Below are 20812 nucleotides of genomic sequence, written 5' to 3' on the forward strand. Positions count from 1 at the left end.
ATTAAGAATGATTTCAAAGACTTATTTCATCTATTAATTTAAATAAAAAAATTGTGTTTTACAAAAGATATTAAATATTTTAAATAGTGTTCATAAATCCAAAATTTGATTATTATTGTAAAATTAATATAACTGTTGCGAGTAAGACTACATGTTTTTACTTCATATTGATGACTTATGAGTTATGTCTACTACGCAGTCAAACCAGTTATAAATAAAATTTATGATATCACTTCACCATAGACATTCATAGACTAGATAGGTACTACTACACCATACGTTAGTGTCTTAGTATTTGACTTTTCTTAACATTTTGAGCATTGTATAGAAAAATATTGTAGTACAACACAAATATAAATAATATGTGTAAACTATTTTTTTAATACTGATAAGACAGAATGATATTGTTTTGCTTCTATAGATCTACAACTTATATCTTGCTTACAACTGTTGAAACTGGTACGTACTACGTAGATGTATAGGTATAATTTATAATATTGGTCAATGGTCAATACCACCTTATTCAAGACTGGGAAAAGCCCAAGACTTAGTTTGGGGATTAAGTCGAGACCAAGAGAAGTTCTGTTTTTTTATTTATTTATTAAGTAACAATTTTAATAGAGCTTCATTTAAGACCGATCCCTAAAACTTTATCATTGACCTTATGTGTATATTTTTTATATTTTAGAATTTTTGGCCAATTGTTATAAAAATTAAGTATTTTCTTTTCTTGTGAATAAATTTATTCCTTATAGCAAAGATTTGTGTAGTTCAACAAAAACTAATGAATACACAAAGATTTCGACCTTCATAACGAGTCCAAGTTTTCAATTTTGTTGACTTAATGCCCCATGTTGTAGTAGTATAGGGCCGCAATCACAGGAGGATCAAGGTACCTGGATCCCAATAATTTTTCCCGTAGTAATAATTAGCGGCCAATTAACGATGAGGCATTCATAGTCACTAGTCAGTAAATAACAAAACCGTTCTTATTGCAATGTAATGCATATATATTAAAATATGAAAAGATTGTATAGTTTGTGTCATTAATTCCACGCTAATTCTATGAAAGATTTCTGATGCTGATTAAAATTACTACAGATTTATTATATCATTTCAAAGATCGTATAAAGGAGTATTTAAATTATATTTTTATAATCAATTTTATTCTACATTATCTATGATATATCTTTCATGAATCCATATCCTAATCCCGAAAAAAGTTGTTTGATCTTCTTCCGCCTGATGTCAAACAACATCCTGGTGTAAAATCAATGCTTGTATTATGACAAAAAGTGTCTTCTTTGCCATCGTTATTCTCCGACAATCCCACTTTTCGTAAAATACTATTACCCCATTTATATAAAGCATCAAGGTTAATTCTTCGATTATGAGATGACGAATTGTCGATATATTCGGCATCATTTGGATAGGCAATTGTACTTCTTGTTTTCATGATAATGCTAAGACGATTAAATTTTGATCATTAACCAAACGCCAATAAAGTTAAACTAAACTAATCTATGAATTATCCAATGTATAATCAATATATCCCATTCCCTCAATAAGTATTAAATAAATTTATTGAGCTTAAAACTCGACAAGTCCTAGATAGTATTAGAACCCATTGACTCAATCCCCTTTCGATAAAAACAACGACAATCATTAAAATCTCTATTTATTGTCTAATAATACGCAATTAACTGTATAAATATTATCCCTCATTTAAAAAATTGACCTATTCTCGATTTATGTTGCATCTTCCAAAAAGGTTCGTCTCGCATAACGCAAAAATTGTGTTTATAATTCATTTATTCTTCATAATCATCATAGTCTCCGCGGAGTCTCTTTCCGCTTGATCCGAAACAACAATCAGCGGAATATTCGGTACTATCATCCATACTATAACTATCGTCACGGACCCTTTTCTTTCCTAGGAGTCCAATACTTCTAAGAAAATTGTTTCCCAAATCAGTGAAGAATGCTATGTTGATTCCATTCCAAAGGGAAGATGTCTCAGCATCTTCGGCATCACTGGGAGCAGGAACGTAGTGATGTTGAATATCAAGAGACATATTTGAAGAAGTTATCAAATGGGAATTGTAATTTTCTCAAGAGATGTTCACTGATTAAAATTTAGATCGAGAATGAATTCTAAATCAACTATTGATTTATCATCAAAACTTAGTCAAATAACTAATTAACAAATTTAATTTTTTTTTAAATTATTACAAAAATAAAAGATAAATATTATTAATCATTTATTTTTGTGTAACTTTGTAGTATAGGAGTATATTAAACTTTGAAAGAATTTTTAAGCAAAAAGGATTTTGCTTGGCATGAGAACATAATCTAAATACTTTGGGATATTGATGGAATCATATCCCCAAACTATTTGTCGCTCATGAGATTTGCAAATAACCATATTATAGGATTAGTGTAAAAAGAGTTCTAAAATACTTATTTCATGGTTCTATGACTGTAGATTATATTATAAAAATACAACTCTTTCAAAAATAATCCTTCATTCAAGCTGTTAGTAGTGATATTAGTCATTAGAAACGAATAAATTGTGTTTTCATGTGCTAGTTAAGTATAAGATTTGAATTTTAAACTACCTATCTTAAAACATTAAAATAAATACAAAATATTAATTAATTATACGTTAAAAAATATGCATTAGGTTTGGAGAGATTTCAAGATTAATAATATTCCGTAGTATTAGAATGATATATAATTAGTAAATTGAAATTATCATATTTTTTTATTCTCCCAGTTAAAATTTAACTGCATAAATAACACCGCTTAAGAATTAAAATGTATATTAAGTCTATGTCAATAATTGATCTGAAGGTAACATATTGTATGACATTTTGCTTCAGAATTTTTCTAGTATAGTATATCTCTTGATAAGGGTTTTTAATCCCAATTGTTCTTTTTAGAAATATTCACTACAATAGATTACATAGACTTGAAATGTTTGAAAGAAGATTAACTTTAATTCTTTTCTTTCTTATCGATAAATCAGAGATTGTCCGTGTGGACTAATGTATGTACACTGTTGGGTATTCATAATAACATCAACTCGTGCTTCCTTCAATCTTAAAGGATGTTCCATTAAGGAAATTAGGGTATTTCATTATGTGACTTCATATTGTATATTGTATACCGTTAGTATGTAAAAATGAATGAAATCTTGCAAGCGTTTAGGTGAACTCATATTTTATGCTATAGAATGAGTTGAGGACTTATTTTTAACAACGAGCGTTTGTAGCTAAATCTCATATTAAAAAAGAAAAGAATTACATTAAATAAAATAATTAATGTTACTTTAGATTAGGCTTAGCAACGAGTGTAAGTAGCTAAAGATCAGGCAATTAGCGCTCCTCGGCTCATCAGCCATTTATTAAAAAAACTGGTATTACCATTCTTGAGAAGAAAACATCTAGGTATTGAGTAATTATATGTGAGAGTGTTCATGAAAAACGGGGAGTAACACTGAAGATTTAAAGGGAAATTATTTTCTATATTATTAAATCAACGGTTGTCTCTTCGTCGACGCCAAATAACTCTGGCAATGCTGGGTACTCTCGCTAATAATTTATAATTATCAATATAGAAATAAATATGTTGTATAATGATTAATTAATTAATACTAAAAACGTAAGGGTATCAAATATTTTTCCATTTATTTAAACTGATGATGTTTCATAATAATATTATAATTTTGATCACGTTCTCAATGTCTCTTTTTTCATTCAAAAATCCATTCATTTTGTCCTAAATAGCCTTTAACTTGTTTATTACTCTTCCATTGCAGAATTCTCAATTTGACTTTTATTGCCATACAAGTAGCATACTTCTAGCTCATGATCGGATATTTTGCATTTAACACGTTTACATTCCGATTTTGTGGCACGAGTATTTTTAAATAGACCAATCATCCGTAATACATAGTTGCCTATTTCTATGAAGTATGCGAAATCGAAAGAACGCCATTTGACTTGATTTTCAATATCCTGTCCAGCAGAACATGAATCGTGAATATACAAACTCATTTTTTAAAAAGAATAACGGAGTAATATGAAATTTTCTAGGTTGTCCTATTCACTTTTACTAATTTGGATCGAGAACGATGATAGCTTTATAAGATAAAAACTATAACTGATTAAAATTAAGAATATTTATCAATTTGACAAAATTACATAATAAAAAATGGAAATCAAGAAAGACTATAATGAAGTGATGGTAAATTTCGTAGAGTCTGGGCTGCTTGCTCTGCAGTTAAGTCTCTTTGAGCATTAGCAAACATTTCGTAGCCCACCATGAATTTTTTAATCGTAGCTGATCTGAGTAATGGAGGATAATAAAGTAAATGAAATTGCCAGTGATCAATTGAATGCATTTGAAAAGGAGCTCCATATACTCCCATAGAATAAGGAAAACTAACTTTGAATAAATTGTCATAGCGAATGGTTACACGTTTCATGGCATCGGACAAAGATTGTCTTTCTTCCATAGTTAAATAGTCTATTCGTCGAATATGTCGTTCTTTCGGCAAAATCATTACTTCATAAGGCCAAACTGCCCAATATGGTACTAAGCAAATCCAATCTTCATTTTCATCAATGATTCTTTCTCTTTTTGAAAGTTCTTGCTGTGCATAATCTAAAAGCATAGGCCTTCCTAATTTATCGTAATACTCTTTAAATTTATCATTAATGGTTTTCGGAATATTAGGGAGGAAATCAGAAGCCCATATTTGACAATGTGGGTGAGGATTTGAACAACCCATGATATCACCCTTGTTTTCAAATATTTGTACCCAAGAATATTTTGACCCTAATTCTAAGGATTCCTTTACCCATTCATCCACAACACGGCGAATATCTTCAACCGACATTATGGGTATGGAGACATTCGACTTTGGGGAAAAACACATCACTCTACACGTTCCATATGCTGGTGCAGACTGAAATAGCTCCTATTATGCAAGTTAGAGTATGTTTTGTAAGCGAATCTTTCATATTTTAGATAGGATTATTATAATATTTACGTTTTGTTCGCCTGAAGATTTTTGAACATTTTCTAGCAAGGCAGGGAAATCATTCGTAAAAACATAAGTTGATTCATAATTTGGAGTTGCTTTCCCATTAGGACGAATCACTCCTGGACACAAAGGATTATTTGGATCAAATTCAGGAAGTTTTATTTTAGATACTATTGTGTCTTCTATCTTTCCCTTCCATGGTCTTTTCATACGATGTGGACAAACTAAAACCCAGTCTCCGGTCATAGGATTATACCTTCGATGTTGAGATTCATTAGAATCGCATTCCATTTTCTACCTGTTGAAAAATTATAATTAGATTGCAAGTTAGTGATGTATCTTACGGTTTTATGCCTGGCGAATATATTAATTTCACAATTACATGCATTCAATTATATAATTATTTCATCATATTTTTGTTATATCTATTTTACATACAAAAGTCGTCATTAATAAAGTTGCAGAAATAAAATCATAATTACATCAGTTTACACGTTTTCAAAATGCTTTGTTCAATAAATTTAAATTGAATGAGAATAAATTATATATCTACAACAGTATAAGAGAAAGTCCATCATTTAAATAAAATTAATAGAAACTCAGAATACTAATTAAATATCACCTTCTATTAACAACAAAGATAAATATTTATTTCTAATATAACACTTGTATTTTAACCCAATCGAACAAATGGACTCAAGTTACTGATAGATGAGAGTTCTATGTAATAAGTAATATTGTGGAAACAGATGTGTTTTTCAATCTAATTGATAAGAATGGTATGAAAATTGAGTGAATGTATCCCTTGAATTTTTAGTTCCATTATTACTTATTAGTTAAAATTATAGTCAAATGTATACGAATATATCATTTTTATTTAAGATAGAGCTCTATCTCAGCATATAACAATAGATTTTACTGACCCTCATGAAATGAAGGAGTAAAGAGACAGGCAGATTCCCTCATAAAGTACGTCATTACTCATGAGTCGTGACATAAACATTTTCCGAGATCTAAAGAAGTGTTAAAATAACTAATGATGTAATAATAATCGACTCTGTATGTATCGTAAAGATTTTACTCTAGCAGATTTTACGTCACTTTTTATAATTTAGCGGTTTTATAAGGTGATTAATTTATCCACTTAGGCAGGATTGATAAATACTGATAGAAGAGAGTTAAATAGAAAAGCACTGTAGGGTAGACCGGTAGAAGTAAATTCAAGCTAGTGATTGGCTGTACTACTGATCTACGCCATAGTCCATAATACTCATATATCTGAATGTCTAATGTATCATACATTGAAACTTTTCTTTTGTTGAATATTTTATTGTAAATATTATCATGATCAAATAACATATTATTTAATATTTTTAATACATTTTGGGGTCCTATAATATTAAAACATTAGAGGGAAAGATTTTTGGTTGGCAGTAAGGTTTAAGTTTTTCCAATTCTGGTCCAATTTTGACATCTAATACTTGACTATTTTCCTTAATATTAATGAAATAAAGTTTTTCATTGTTATAAAATTGACCCCCACAATGACAGACAATGGTGGCGTTACGTTGAAAGGTTTATTTCCTTAATCCAGTTTGTGACACTCTTTCTAGCTCAGTCTTCCCTACTCATAGCTACATGGAAAGAGGGAAAGAAGAAGGGCAAAAAAGAGAAGATGTACCTTAGTACTAGCAGCCTAAATTATGTAGTGGGATAAGGGAATGCAGGAACGATGTATACATACGGCGCGCGATATGATGACGTTTCCTTCTTCTCTCTTCTTCTTCTTTCCCCTTTTTTTCTCTTTCTCTCTTCGTTATTCTTTCTTTCTTTTTTTATCAACGTCATTATTAAATCCGATTGTTCTTTTCAAGTTTGATCGCTCGGGACATTTTTCGTATAATTATTAAAGGCCTTTTTTCCTATTCCAGGATTTGAACCACGTAAGTATTGCATCAACCTTATGATACATATAAATGCAGCCCCAATGTATTTTTCCTCAGTTCTATTTCTAGTATCATCATGGGATTGACAGTATCTAGTTTATTCTCTCGCCTCTTTGGAAAGAAGCAAATGAGGATTTTAATGGTTGGGTTGGATGCCGCCGGTAAAACGACCATTCTTTACAAATTGAAGCTTGGAGAAATCGTAACGACGATCCCCACCATTGGTGAGTCCTGAGACTAAGTCTCAATCTGACTTTTGATAGCTACGGTTGTCAATTTGGCCGCACGTCATGGTTTCTCTTTCTATCTTCAAATTAGAGACAGCGAACACGGCCAGTGAAAATTTCACTATCGCAACCTCGTACGCCTACCTAACGAATAGAATATATTTTAGCCCGAGTAGCTTTTCGATTTATTCCCCCAATTACCACTTAGGAGGATCTCACTATGTGGAGTATGTTGAGAGTTTGCCTTAATGGAACATCCATGGCGACTCTGAGTCAATCCGGTGATAGGTGGTTGATTACTATTTAATTATCTTTTACAAATCAAGAAATCTGGGAAGAGTTGAGATCCCTCTCCTACTCAAATAATTTACAAATTCTTTCTTTGCGTCGTTTTTTTGCTTTTAGTAGCAGGTTGCGCTGTTATTGCTTGCCCTTTCCACTGTGCCCATCTCCAATTTGGAGATGGAAAGCGAAAGGGACCAAATTGTGAACCCTACCCTTTTTGAGTTTAGAGTGACACTTTTTTTTTTTTTTTTTTTTTCCTTTAGGTTTCAATGTTGAGACTGTGGAATACAAAAACATTTGCTTCACTGTTTGGGACGTTGGCGGCCAAGACAAAATCCGTCCTCTCTGGAGACATTATTTTCAAAATACACAAGGAATTATCTTCGTTGTGGACTCCAACGATAGAGAGCGCATCTTTGAGGCCCGCGAAGAACTACAGAAAATGGTAATATTATTCATTACTTTCCTTAGAATATTATAGAAATAATAATATTATGTTGTATAATCGCCTTTTTAGTTGCAAGAAGATGAGTTAAGAGACGCTCATTTACTCGTATTCGCTAACAAGCAAGATTTGCCGGAGGCTATGAATGCTGCTGAATTGACAGATAAGATGGGTTTGAATGATTTAAGGAGCAGAAAGTGGTATATCCAAGCAACATGCGCTACTCAAGGAAATGGATTGTATGAGGGATTGGACTGGTTGTCAAATGAATTGTCCAAGTCCTAAGTGCTCAGTTAGAGACGAAATTAATCATTTTAATAAGAATACTAAGAGCATTTCCATATTTTTCTACGTCATTTCATACTTATTTGATTCGAATAAGTGTTTATGAACTACACTTATGAATAACTGTCATTAATTGAGAAAAAGAAAGTAGGATGATATTGTGATGAATAGTGTTGTATAGCCAATCCTGACTTGGAATTAATTCATGTTTTATTATATTTTATGTTAATGAAAAATATTTTTTTTTAAAAAGTTTGTAATGTCCTTTCCTTTTCGATATATATATAATCAAAATTTTCTTGCGTGTTTTCTATCATAAAATACACATTTAATTCTAATTTCCCCGTTATAAAGTTAAGCTACGAGTAGTTCTTCTTCAATTTATCCATCTTGTCTCTTCTCTTTTGATCCACAAATGCGACGACATCTTCTAAGTTAGACTGTCCAGGAATTATACTATTTGGACTAAGATATCCACCATCTTCCTTCCTCATGGATTTCATGAAGCGAATTTTTCTATTTTCTATCTCCTCTCTTTCCTTTTCTATCCGCATTGTTTCGTCTCTTATACCTAGGGATAAACCAAAAATGATGCAAGTGTGAAATGGATCTGAATCAATACCTACCCATCAAGTCATCTTCTATGGTACTTTTTGTAAGGGATTGACTACATCGTTTACGTTCCTTTCTAGAGCGACTTCTGCTTTCCCTGTGACGACTTCCCTCTCTAGACCTAGAAGGACTACCTTCCAATCGACAACGACTTATTTTTTTTCTCTTCCGTTCACAGCTGTACGTTTGACGACTTGAAGAACGACTTCTACTTCCCCGATGATTTCTTTTTCTGGATGTAGAGTAACGGCTCCTTTTAAGAACGACCAAAATTAATAAAACAATTATGATGTATCAAGTTAAAAAAAGTACCTTGACGAGCTTCCAGACCTGCTTCGTGAGCGAACTCTGGAACTAGATGAATCTGACTCTGAAAATCATTCAATCATTTAATGAAAATAATAATTACTGATTCACATAAAATTACCATATACAGTGAGGTTTCTTGTTTTTTCTTTGGTCAAAAATGAGGCATCCGCATTTTGAGATATTCGCTCTTCCGTCAAATACCTATCTGCTTAAGATCGAATAAAAGTTGTATTTACCTTCAATTTCAATAACTATTGATTTATAGAGAAATAATACCTCTGATGCTATTGAAACTATCGTCTCCCATAGAATTGAATCTTTTTATTAAGGGACCTTTTTTTTGTGGAGGTGAAGGAGAGTTTGAGTCACTTGAATCATCATTATGTCTATTAGATATTGAATATGTACTAGTTGGTGATTTTAAGCTCGATGATACTTTTGACATGGGTGAAGGCTCTATTTCAGAATAATATTTTTTCGAATTAGATCGAGAGCTTTGCTTTTTATCCTTACACTGAGTTCGCTCGAGAAATGACGTGACCTTGCGTTCATATTCTTCATCTGACACAGATTTTGTTTTTGTTTGATAACTACTGGACATAGGAACTTGACTACTGGATGGGACTGGATTATCTTTTCTAGTATTAGGAGAATTCTGCAATGAACTGATGGAGTTAGATGCATATGAATGGTTTGGATAGTAATTAAGGACTTTTTTATATGTTTGAATGGCCTCTTCGCTTTTATTCTTAGTCTCTTGATTCTTTCCTATTGCCATGAGAGTCTCACACATATATTGTTTTGCATTTTTATGAAAAGGATCTTCAATGAGAGCTTTTTCAAAATCAACGACAGCTTTTTCGTACTTACCCAGATTCGCAAATAGTGCCCCTCGAGCCACCAATCCTTCTACATTTTGTGGATCAATATTGATGGCTTGATTCAAACACTGAAAGGCTTCAATGTTATTTCCAGATTTTAGATATCTAATTCCAGATTCAACGCTTTTAAAGGCCCAACGATGAGCTTGTCTTGCCCTTAAAGCTTTGGCATAAAAATTATCATTGTACTTATGTCTTAAACTAGGTAACAAAGAAGAAGTTTTAGATGATAGTCCTAGTTCATTGGCCAAGTATTCTACATTAGAAGGGTTTTTAAATCCAGAGCTTTGCTCTAATATTGACTTATAGGAAGATGGATGACCGTTTTGATCTTGAAGAGTTATTCTGTGGACTATATTTAAATCAGAGGAAGGTTCTATACTGCCAAAGCGTATACCATTAAATAATTCTGGGGGTGGATTCATTCCAACCGTTAAGGAAGAATTTTTATGATTTACTTCTATAACATAAACAAGGAGCAAGGCTGATCCAAAGTCATTGAAACCAGAAGGTATTTCTTGTACAGGGCAGTAGGCTTTGATGAATAAATCATGGAGAACGCGGGATTTATTCCCCAAGGCAAAGGATTCTACATATAACAAGAGTTCAGTGCTTCTCCTTGATCGAATTCTACAAAGAAGTAGATCGTGGTTTGCAACGCTATCAAAAAATTTATTGAGACGATTCTCTGAAGGAGTGTCGAGGTAGGCTTCTAAGGGTGGAGTGATTCCAACCAAGTTAGGATCTCTGAAGAATCCCCTAGGGGACACGCTGGAGGCAATACACGAATTTTGCGTCGAGAAAAGAGCAGTCGTGTTTTGAGCAATAAATTCATTCAAACACAAGTTCCTTCCTATTTCTGCAGTCGAGAGCGTCTTGCTTCTACCTGCTTCAAAAGGCATATCCTTCACATTTCCTAAGCTTGAAAGAATGGGATGTCCCTCAAGAAAAGACAGCAGTCGGTGTCCGTGATGTTTAACGGCCTTACTAAAGAGCTCCTCGTTCATAACCTCCATGAATTCAACAAAAAAGTTAGCAGCTCAATCCAATAGCAATAGAAGATTTTTTTCATTCTTACCGACCACTTTCTAGTGATGAAACATCCCCAAATGGCTAGTCAAGTCCTTATTATATTTTATTTCTCGTAGTAAGACTTACACCAACAGGAAAGATGAAAAAAAAATTTAATATTATATTTAATTTATTTATTAAATATCTAGAGACCATAACAAACAACTGTTAGTCCAAAGTGAGGAAAATACACTTCAAGCCATCTGATTGGACAACACATTATAAGAATCCTTCATATTATCCAATTGTATTAATGACTACGAGTCAAACTTCAATGAAAATAATATTTACTCTGCTTCCTCGAAACATAAAATATTTTTATATTTACTTATATGTGTGACGTGTACAAGTTGGAACTTGTATAATTAAATTGTACAAGTCCCAGTAGAAAAATGAGATGAATAATTTTAAATGAAAGGTTTACAGTACGTGGGATGAGGATCATACAATAATTGAATATTCCATGGATGATCGATAAAATAAAGGTGTAATTTTTGACTTTTTTAATACAAATTATTTGAATATAAGTATTCTATGGTACATTATAAAGTTCGAATGCCAACAGTTATATTACTCCTAAATACATTATAACCATGTAGTTTTAATAGATTAAAATGAAATGAGAGACGCAATGTATAGTGGATAATCAGAAAGACTAATATCCTAATTAAATAATGCATTTTAATGCAAATAATTAGCAATTTGTACAAAATTGCATCTTGAACACAACATAATAAGTATGAACTATATTATATTTATAGGGTTCTAGAAGGATTCGCATTGAACATTTTTGCCTTGTACGTTTTTGGCTTGAGACATTCTCGCCTTGAGGCGTTTGTTCCTTGTGACATTTTGCCTTGTACTGTTTTGCCTTGCACGTTGTCTCCTTTAGACTTTTTTACTTTGGATAATAATATAAGGAATGCTATTTCTTATATTATTATATAGGGCTGTAGGATCTCTAACCCCCGAAAAATTACCTCCTTTTATCCTTTAGCATTTCACTCATCGATACATCTACCCCCCTGAACAATTTACCCCCAGCATTTTACCCTCACTTACAATAAATAACAAACATACGACCAAAATTCAATCTCTTAACAACCATACAAAACGTAATTATTAACTTAACTTAATTATTTAAGGATTAGTGATGTATCGAACTTCTCTTGACAGTATCACATAGTTACCTCTCAAAAGTCAAAGAGGAGTTTCCAATTGATTATACATTTACTTATGGTTTATTCAATGTTATTATAATAATTAATAGTACAGTTATAAATGTATAATTTAATATAAAATGGTCAATTATTGACAAAGGTGGGAACTTGAACTCAAGGCTTACGACTCGATTTGGAGCTGAGTCCATATTTTGAAAACGATATCATGATCAAAGACTCAAAACTTGACTTGGAATCCATAACTAAGTCTTGCGACTCAACTGGAACATTCAGAACCCTTTGGGTCAAAAATATATGTAGAAATGATTAGAAACTAACTTGAATTCTAGAGTGGTCTCATTACATTTTTGATTAAGGACTTTGAAGACAACCTATCCGATAACAAATCCTGCTGTTTTACATTTCATGGACTAATAAAAAGAATCAAACTAAAAAAGAGATTTAGTTCCATCAATCTTTGTACCCGAAACACACTCCTTAATCTTGCTATAGGTGAAACACGAATGGGGTATCTTCTGAAGCAAGACACAAGAAATCATTGGAATTATTAAATGAACAAATAGACGCGTTTCACTCCTTCAATCAACTTAGTAATTTGTTAGATATCCAATTTAGGTTATTTTTAGAGCAAGGGCTAACTTTTTATTCTTATCTAAATCACAAGAAGCTTCCAGTGGCAAAGCTTGTGTATATAATATTGTGAGGTCAAATAAAGGTAACATTGTTGATGCAATTCGTAGCCTCATAGCTTAGCGTAGAATTAAAACTATAAAGAGTGAATTAGCTGTCAAATGGTCAATGGTCAGTGTATCTTGAATTCATTGTATGCAGGCACAATAACTTTGGCAGGGAACACTGAAATGAATATGGAACTGCAAACGATATCTTTTTTTGGCGTGCGCTTTTTTTACTAGAGTGCAAATGGATATATCATTCATATTAATAAAGTAAATGCAGTAAATTGAAACTTTCACAGCTCATAACTTACCCTTTTTAAACTACTAAAATTAATTTTTATTGAAAACTTAACACATTATTCTATAATGAAACAAATATTATATGTACAATATACAAATGAAATTGAAGAAAAAAAGGAGCTATTCAATCTGATTTCACCTTTGAAATTTTTTTACTATCAGAAGAATTTTTGCAAGCACTTTTCCTTTTTTTATTTACATAACGATGGCTGTTTTTTTTTGCAAACATATCAAACATTTTTGATGCAATTTGATTAAAGAAAGGGCTCCTAAGAAGATGATGATTACTCCATGAAGATTTTCAAACCGTCCTATAGTTGATTAGAAGTAAAAAATCTTCGTGCACCTTTTACGAAAACACTTCTTGGAGTAGCCATAGATAAAATAACAATTCGCCTTTCTTTATTTGAAAAAATATGTTGTAACATGTCATAGAGATGTCCTCCAAGAAGATAGATTACATCAATGGACTTTTTTAGACCACCTTTATTAATTTCATAAACAAAGAAGTCTAATTCTTGATAATTTCCCAATTCACCAGTGAGAAAGTAATATATCCATCCGAAAATAAGAACTTTGTGCAATACTCCCGATTTAACGGTTATAAAATAGAATGGGCAACATAGCCACATACAAAATAAATGCGCGGCTCCAGACCTTTTAGTGAATCTAATTCCATTGCAGAATTGGAAGATATAAGGCTGATAAATATAGAAACATCTTCACTTTTATAATTAGACTCTTTTGTATCAACTAAAATTGATTGATGCAATTGATGATATTGATTTTAAAAGTAGGCTAAGTCGAATTTTTTTACAGCCTCAAAAGACTGTCGACAACTCATAAAGTAATTTCCACCAGCAAGCTGTCTATACCACCCAAAAAAAAAGCCTTTCTATAGTATTCTAATTAATTTTATGTAGAAAAATGAACTTCACTTTATTCTTATCCAGTCAATATATGAGTAAATGGGTTAGTCCTATGGATGTTTGATAGGCGGCATGAAATTTCTCGGTGGATAAACTACCTCCATGTTTCTTTGAGAGTGTCTCCCATGTTTTAATCCATTCTGCAAACTTAATCAAGAAATCAATTTGTTCCTGCTCATTTTCAGAAATTGGTTTTAATAAATCATCTTTCTTTTGGCCGTACATAGTATTTTATTTCACTTTTATGCAATTCCAAAAGCGCTTAGGAATATCCATAAATTGTGTCTTTGAAGCTTCTGAATTGATCATTTCTCGACACATAATGGTTAAATGCATTTATATTTCTCGTGAAAAAACCTTACAGAAAGAACAACATCACACTATTAAATTGGTTGAGGAACAATTACTTTATGATTAAGTTTGTGAGCTAATTTCAATTCTTGACCTAACTCCATATAGTAGATTTGCTCACATGCCCAAATTCGGGTTTAAGAATAATATCCTTATTTCCAAAAGATGGACATGAAATTTTTTGTTTGCTAATAAAATTGCTCAATTGCTTAGTTTTATTATATATCTGACCCTAAAATGTATTAAAAATATATTATTACATCATAATATTATACAATCTTGTTTTAGTATTGTAGATAAAAATGTAACTATTTCAATGAAAATAATAAGATATTTTCCTTGTGTGGATGAGGCCTTAGTTGTGTCATTATTTTTTTCAAAAAAATAAAAGATTTATTTTAGTCAGACAACATACAAAAAAAGAATCGTTTTTGATCAGTAATCACCATGTAAAAATATTTCGTATGGCCATAGGTAACAAAATTATCATTCAAGATTAATCTTGATTATGGTATATCATTTCGAAAAAATACTCTTGTTAAAGTACCAATTTTTCTTATAAATTCACTTAGTAGAATTGCAAATGCTGTGACAATAAACTTTAATAATATCTTCTATTTTCCTGAGGGATAATGTTTCAACGTAATTTAAAATATTTATTTTAAAATAAATTAAAGATTATTATCAATGTATTAAATAAAATGAATCCTTGTTTGTACAATTAACTTAAAGTAGTAAGCACGGAAAAGTTTTATGTACCAAAGGAATACGCTTTGATGGGAGACTGTGGTACATTTATAGTGTTGATTAAATTACTTAATCAAACTATAACAAAAATTCTGTGAATAGATGAAGGCCCATATAATGTAGCTCATGTATTGAAATTAAATACATTTATAATCATAATCAAAATATTGAAACTCACGCAACCTTTTCAATATATAACGAAAGTATGACCGATTGGCGACTTGATCTTAACTATCATAACTACCGAATCTATAATGATTAAGTATCATAGGTTAACTATTCTGTACCCAGTATCATGTGTTAAGAACATATAAATAACAAATATAACATACAACATTATAAAAAGATTTTAACCTCTATCTTACAGTTTTTTTATATTAATGTATTTGACATCAATAAAAAGGAAAGTTTAAAAAGATAACATAATTATTATTTTTTGAAGAACTCATTGTATAAAAAATGTGCTCTATTTATTTTGTCATATTGGGTATATATTCATTTTTACTTTAATTTATTTGAACAGAGAGCTAGATTGATCGAGTGACCGTTGGTATGTCTTGTCGTTACCGAGGGGCGTCCGTAGAGGGAATTTTTTAGTTTTTACTACAAAATTTAATATATGAACTTTTTTCAAAAAAATGTAACCTTTTGTGAATAATTACGATTTTTTTGTTAATAGGATTTTGTAAACTTTTTCGAAAAAAATTAATATTTCAAATATCATTTTTGAAATTTTGTGTGAATAGTTACGGATTTTTGAAATTTTTTTCATTTCTTTCATCAAATATTACTAAGTAATATTATAATACAGTATAGAATAAAATACTATGTAGATTTTAATAATATGTAATTTATTTTTAAAATGTTGAAGAAATAATATGACAGTCTGCGAGAATATAAGATATAAATAGCGGTGGTATGATTGACTTATTTGGCTAACTACCAGATGAGTTCGGGCCTTTTTTCTGTTGCTTTTGGAGGAAGGGATGCGTGATACAGTAAAGATAACGAAGTGTAGAATTATCAATGTTTTAATTAAATAATGAATTTTTAGAAAAATAAATTGAAATTTGTCCAATTTGCTTATACAAGTTATAACAGTAATATAACTCTAGGCATTTGAACTTTATAATGTGCCACAGAATATTTATATTTCAGTTATTTCTATTAAAATAGTACAAAATTACACCTTTAATATACTGATCATCCATAGAATTTGTATCAAAAAAGTCAAAAATGGCATCTTTATTATATCCATCATCCATAGAATATTCAACTTCTGCATGAGTCTCATCCCAAGACCTGTAAATTCTTAATTAAAATTATTCATCTCATTTTTTGGTTTCAACTTGTACAATAGTATTATAGAAGTTGCAACTTGTACACTACATACTACGTTTTTAGAATGATAAGTTCGAACCGTGGCCATGCTCCGTTGCTCTCTTTCTCTTTCTAATTCTCTTTCCTGCTAATAACGTGATCCTCTTCCTTTCTCCCTTTGCGGGCTGTGAGTGAACATCTATCCCTCTACATTTTGAAGATGGGTCGTCGCCCAGCTCGTTGTTATCGTTACTGTAAGAACAAGCCTTACCCCAAGTCTCGGTTCTGTCGTGGTGTCCCCGACCCCAAGATCAGAATCTTCGATTTGGGCCGTAAGAAGGCCGGAGTAGATGAATTCCCACTCTGTGTCCATCTCGTGTCCGACGAATATGAGCAGCTGTCCGCTGAGGCCCTTGAGGCTGGACGGATCTGTTGTAATAAGGTGAGTGGGTAGAGACACGTATCAATGCCGTTACCTTGTTTATTTGATTGTAGTACATGGTGAAACACACGGCCAAGGATCAATTTCACATCCGGATCCGTGTTCATCCCTTCCATGTTCTTCGCATCAATAAAATGTTGTCGTGCGCTGGAGCTGATAGGCTCCAAACTGGAATGAGAGGTGCATTTGGCAAACCTCAAGGAACTGTGGCCCGTGTGAGGATTGGACAGCCCCTTATGAGCGTCCGCACTCACGACAAACACAAGGATTCTGTCATTGAGGCACTTCGTCGTACCAAGTTTAAGTTCCCTGGTCGCCAAAAGGTACTTTAATTGTCTTTCCACTCCTAATACATTTATATAGAGCATGATGTCGCATATATTCCAATTGTTCCTTCACGAGAACATGAATGAAACATTACTTGTCTGATTTTTACATTTGGACAGTTGCTTCATGCAGCCTCTTTATTTTCAGATCATGAGATTTATTATCATAATTACTGTTTCAGATTTATGTATCCAAGAACTGGGGATTTACCAAATGGGATCGTTCTGAATACGAAAGTATGCGAGCAAGTGGTCGTCTCCGACAAGACGGATCTAACGTCAAATACCTTCCTGAGCATGGACCTCTTGCTAGATGGTGTAAAGTCCAAGCTGAACTCGCTGGGCTATAATTGTATTTCTTGTCTCAATAAAACCATGCCTTTGTATTTCTGAGTTATTTTTTGAATGTATATTATATTTGTATAGGTATCGTGATTCTAAATTTGGTAGCTACCCCTCTCTCCCAAGTACTTTCCTTATGTTGAAATGTAGTCTATTCTTACTATTTGAGCCTATATCGATTATGACTAAAAGTAGAAGATGCACAACTCTTCAAATATTTTTGTGTTAAAAATTGAAGCAACTAAGTGCTGAATTATGAAAACTTGCTTGAGTAAATTAGGCTTTTTCCATCTAGATTTTTGACCAATGCTTGCAAAATTTCGTTAGGAGGAATGTAGGGACTGCCTCATTTCTTCCCGAGAGGGTGTGGAGTTAAATTGATGGTAAAATCTCTCGGAACTACTAATAACTAGGTTTACTTATGGATTTTATTTTTTCTCTTAACATCTCATGCAGATAAATTTAATGCATCACATTAATCTAGTATCACCCCTCGCTTTGCATTAACTGCAATATTTTTTGAAAATACCAATTAACTTCTATTTTTGATGGGACATCGGCTACAAAAAAATATCTAATTCCGGATGACTCAACATTAGTATTATAAAACAGTAAACAAATATTCTAATGCCTAATTTAACTATAAACTATGCAATCGATGTTTATGAATTTTAATAGAATTTGGTGCTGGTGTTTTCTCTTAAATATATTTCTATTAAAACCTTTACTTCTTTCTAAGGACTAGAGTCTTCTAGCTGTGGTAATTTTATCTTATTTTTATAAGATATTTATTGTAGTTATGGGACGATTCCAAAATAAATTTCCGATGCGATTGTAGTAAGAAATGCTGATGCTATTCCGATTCTTAGATATTTTAAATAATATTTAAAAAACATCATTTTGCTATAAATTTCTAAGATTAAATCGCATTCTATTTACTAATATAAATAATATTTATAGGGATGTGCTGCGAACTAAATCTTTCCGCATGAGTATTTTCGAATTTCTAAAAAAAAGAAACACTCGACAAATTTCTAGCTTTAATCGTTACTCACCCTAAAACTTTTGCACGCTAAATTACTCGTCAGACAAAAAAAAAAATCATATTTTTAAAGAACTATTGAAATTTATAATTTAAAAATTGTTTTCGTCATTTATTTTCCAAGATTAACTTAAATTTTAATTTAACTTATTTGAATCATGTTCATAAGCGTAATTCAACAGTTTATATAGTCTATACATCAATATTTTACTATAATCTGGTTATAAACAATATGTTTTTAGTGATATTGATGCTAATTAATATGAATTCATATGATAATATGTAGAAACAAAAGTTTGTAGACGGGTAAGATTTGTTTTTTTACATATTCATCCTTACAGAGAGAAAATTGATTTAAAAAATAAATATATTTGTTGAATACGAATACATATCAAAATTTTAACCAGTAAATTCACTTAAAATTATAACAACTATTTAAACAAAGAAGTTAATGTAAATTATTTAGATGATCCACTAGTACTGAAAGTGATTTTGTTTAAGCTTCAATCTGAAGAGATATACCAAATGAATTAGTAGATTGAAAATTAAATTTTACCATTCAAATTTATGTTTAAAAGCGGTACCTCCCTCAAATATCTAGAAAAAATCATTTATTAATTATCATTCATCTATATTAATGCAAACAAGGTTGTCGTATGTCTACTGGTCTGAGGAGTACTTTTTAATGTGTGCTTAATTCCCAAGCAATATTGATTATTCCCCTTTGTCATAAAAAAGTCAAACAAAGATTACTTTTTTTTTACGAACTGGGATTAAAAGTACACATTGCAGAAAAGTCAACAAGTTTCTACTTAGTGTTGGCTGAGAGAAAAATAAATTCTAAATTTCACAGAGTAAGGAAGTCAGTATTGGAAGATTTACATGTTATAAACATGGGCTCGAAAAAGAAAAATAGAGAATATCAAGTTTTGAGCAGTTCCGAGGTTTTGACGACGGGTTCCGAGCTTTTGTCAGATTTTGCAAAGGCGAGCTTTCCTACATCCCTTTACACAACGTATTCCCCTATAATAACAATATCTGTATCGACTGCATGTGTTTAGAACACATTTCTTAACGTTTAGTTTGTATTCAATTTGTTTCTTCTCAGTTTTGAGCATTTATTAGGGTCGAAAACTGAGAAAAAACATATAAATTATTATATTACAATATTTATAAACTTATAAGACTCACGTAACAATTTCACATGGTCGGTTTTTATTATATATTGACGGATATATTTAATATATTTTTTAATAACTTAGAAAAGTGATAAATATTGAAATACCAGTAATGAATAATAATACATAAGAATCGGAATCGCAAATTAAACATTATTTTCCCGATACCGATTCCACAAAAAACACCTAATTCTCCGATTCCGATTAATTGACCAATCACTAACAGATAATACTTAGATACCCTGCTCGCGGCCGCACTAAAAAGTAAAATTGAAATTAAACCATCGTCCATCTCTATTTGAATAAAGAAAGAATAAATAGAAGAAGCTAAACAAGTTAACACAATAATCATAATTGAGGAATATGAGAACTCAATTGTCCATTTAGTATTACTTGTTTGTAATACCAGTAATTCTCCAAATAATAGTTATTATTTAACCCATGGGGGAGGTTTGTAAAAATAGATAAAGCATTCTCATTATCTTGAGGATGTTGTGAATTTGTGAATTTGTCCCTGATGAAGCATCCGGCGGCGGACTCGAAGTTGATTCGTGGGCTAAGTCCGGAAGTGGTTGATCTCTCATTAACTTTTAATCCTTATGTAATGACAATGACGCATTACGACCTTTGTCTCTTTTCATGAATAATGACATAATCCTTTCTTACAGATTGTTTGGACTTCAATTTTCTATTTCGGAAACTGAGGACTGTCTACAAAAATATAATGGAAAGAGTCACTATGACGTATGCACAAAATTGTTCAATGTACGTATGAAATCCTCTTCTTCCTCTTGGTAATTATGTATAATATTAATATGTTGCTCCAACTAATTTACAAATGTCACTTTCATTAGGGAATTTCTCTG

At 31.5% G+C, this 20812-nt stretch overlaps 4 protein-coding genes and 2 long non-coding RNA genes across 13 annotated transcripts; 3 read left to right on the forward strand and 3 right to left on the reverse strand.

Moving 5' to 3' along the window:
- The first annotated feature begins 282 nt into the window (after window positions 1-282).
- LOC121128691 (uncharacterized) lies at window positions 283-3961 on the forward strand. Its single transcript, XR_011783420.1, has 3 exons — window positions 283-366; window positions 422-459; window positions 3821-3961. It is a non-coding gene; the product is annotated as an uncharacterized lncRNA (long non-coding RNA).
- On the reverse strand, window positions 3665-7247 carry Galt (Galactose-1-phosphate uridylyltransferase). Of its 5 annotated transcripts, none has more exons than XM_040724279.2 (3): window positions 6795-7247; window positions 5057-5348; window positions 3665-4984 (listed from the first exon to the last, which is right to left on the reverse strand). In XM_040724279.2, the coding sequence occupies exons 2-3, from the start codon at window positions 5339-5341 to the stop codon at window positions 4223-4225; spliced, it is 1047 nt and encodes a 348-aa protein (XP_040580213.1). In that variant the 5' UTR covers window positions 5342-5348; window positions 6795-7247; the 3' UTR covers window positions 3665-4222. The 5 variants fall into 5 exon arrangements, with proteins under 5 accessions (XP_040580213.1, XP_040580212.1, XP_040580210.1 ...); XM_040724278.1 differs by lacking the exon at window positions 6795-7247 and adding an exon at window positions 6152-6246; XM_040724276.2 differs by lacking the exon at window positions 6795-7247 and adding an exon at window positions 5673-5970.
- Arf4 (ADP-ribosylation factor 2) lies at window positions 7073-8576 on the forward strand. Its single transcript, XM_040724281.2, has 3 exons — window positions 7073-7220; window positions 7772-7953; window positions 8026-8576. Exons 1-3 carry the CDS (start codon window positions 7073-7075, stop codon window positions 8236-8238), a joined length of 543 nt encoding a protein of 180 aa, XP_040580215.1. The 3' UTR covers window positions 8239-8576.
- LOC121128687 (tetratricopeptide repeat protein 14) lies at window positions 8431-11306 on the reverse strand. 4 transcript variants are annotated; one of them, XM_071893121.1, is made up of 6 exons: window positions 11119-11306; window positions 9436-11050; window positions 9278-9364; window positions 9163-9220; window positions 8865-9103; window positions 8431-8809 (listed from the first exon to the last, which is right to left on the reverse strand). In XM_071893121.1, exons 2-6 carry the CDS (start codon window positions 11045-11047, stop codon window positions 8598-8600), a joined length of 2208 nt encoding a protein of 735 aa, XP_071749222.1. In that variant the 5' UTR covers window positions 11048-11050; window positions 11119-11306; the 3' UTR covers window positions 8431-8597. The 4 variants fall into 4 exon arrangements, with proteins under 4 accessions (XP_071749222.1, XP_040580209.1, XP_040580208.1 ...); XM_040724275.2 differs by having other exon boundaries at window positions 9278-9367; window positions 11119-11281; XM_040724274.2 differs by having other exon boundaries at window positions 9436-11281.
- Window positions 11307-13291: 1985 nt separating this feature from the next.
- Window positions 13292-14761, reverse strand: LOC139907031 (uncharacterized). The gene is made up of 2 exons (XR_011783340.1): window positions 14422-14761; window positions 13292-14345 (listed from the first exon to the last, which is right to left on the reverse strand). It is a non-coding gene; the product is annotated as an uncharacterized lncRNA (long non-coding RNA).
- Window positions 14762-16711: 1950 nt separating this feature from the next.
- RpL10 (ribosomal protein L10) lies at window positions 16712-17770 on the forward strand. The gene is made up of 3 exons (XM_040723483.2): window positions 16712-17058; window positions 17112-17381; window positions 17567-17770. The coding sequence occupies exons 1-3, from the start codon at window positions 16837-16839 to the stop codon at window positions 17732-17734; spliced, it is 660 nt and encodes a 219-aa protein (XP_040579417.1). The 5' UTR covers window positions 16712-16836; the 3' UTR covers window positions 17735-17770.
- Window positions 17771-20812: the final 3042 nt, after the last annotated feature.

Source organism: Lepeophtheirus salmonis, chromosome 13, assembly GCF_016086655.4.
Source record: "Lepeophtheirus salmonis chromosome 13, UVic_Lsal_1.4, whole genome shotgun sequence".
Classification (NCBI taxonomy): Eukaryota; Metazoa; Arthropoda; class Copepoda; order Siphonostomatoida; family Caligidae; genus Lepeophtheirus; species Lepeophtheirus salmonis.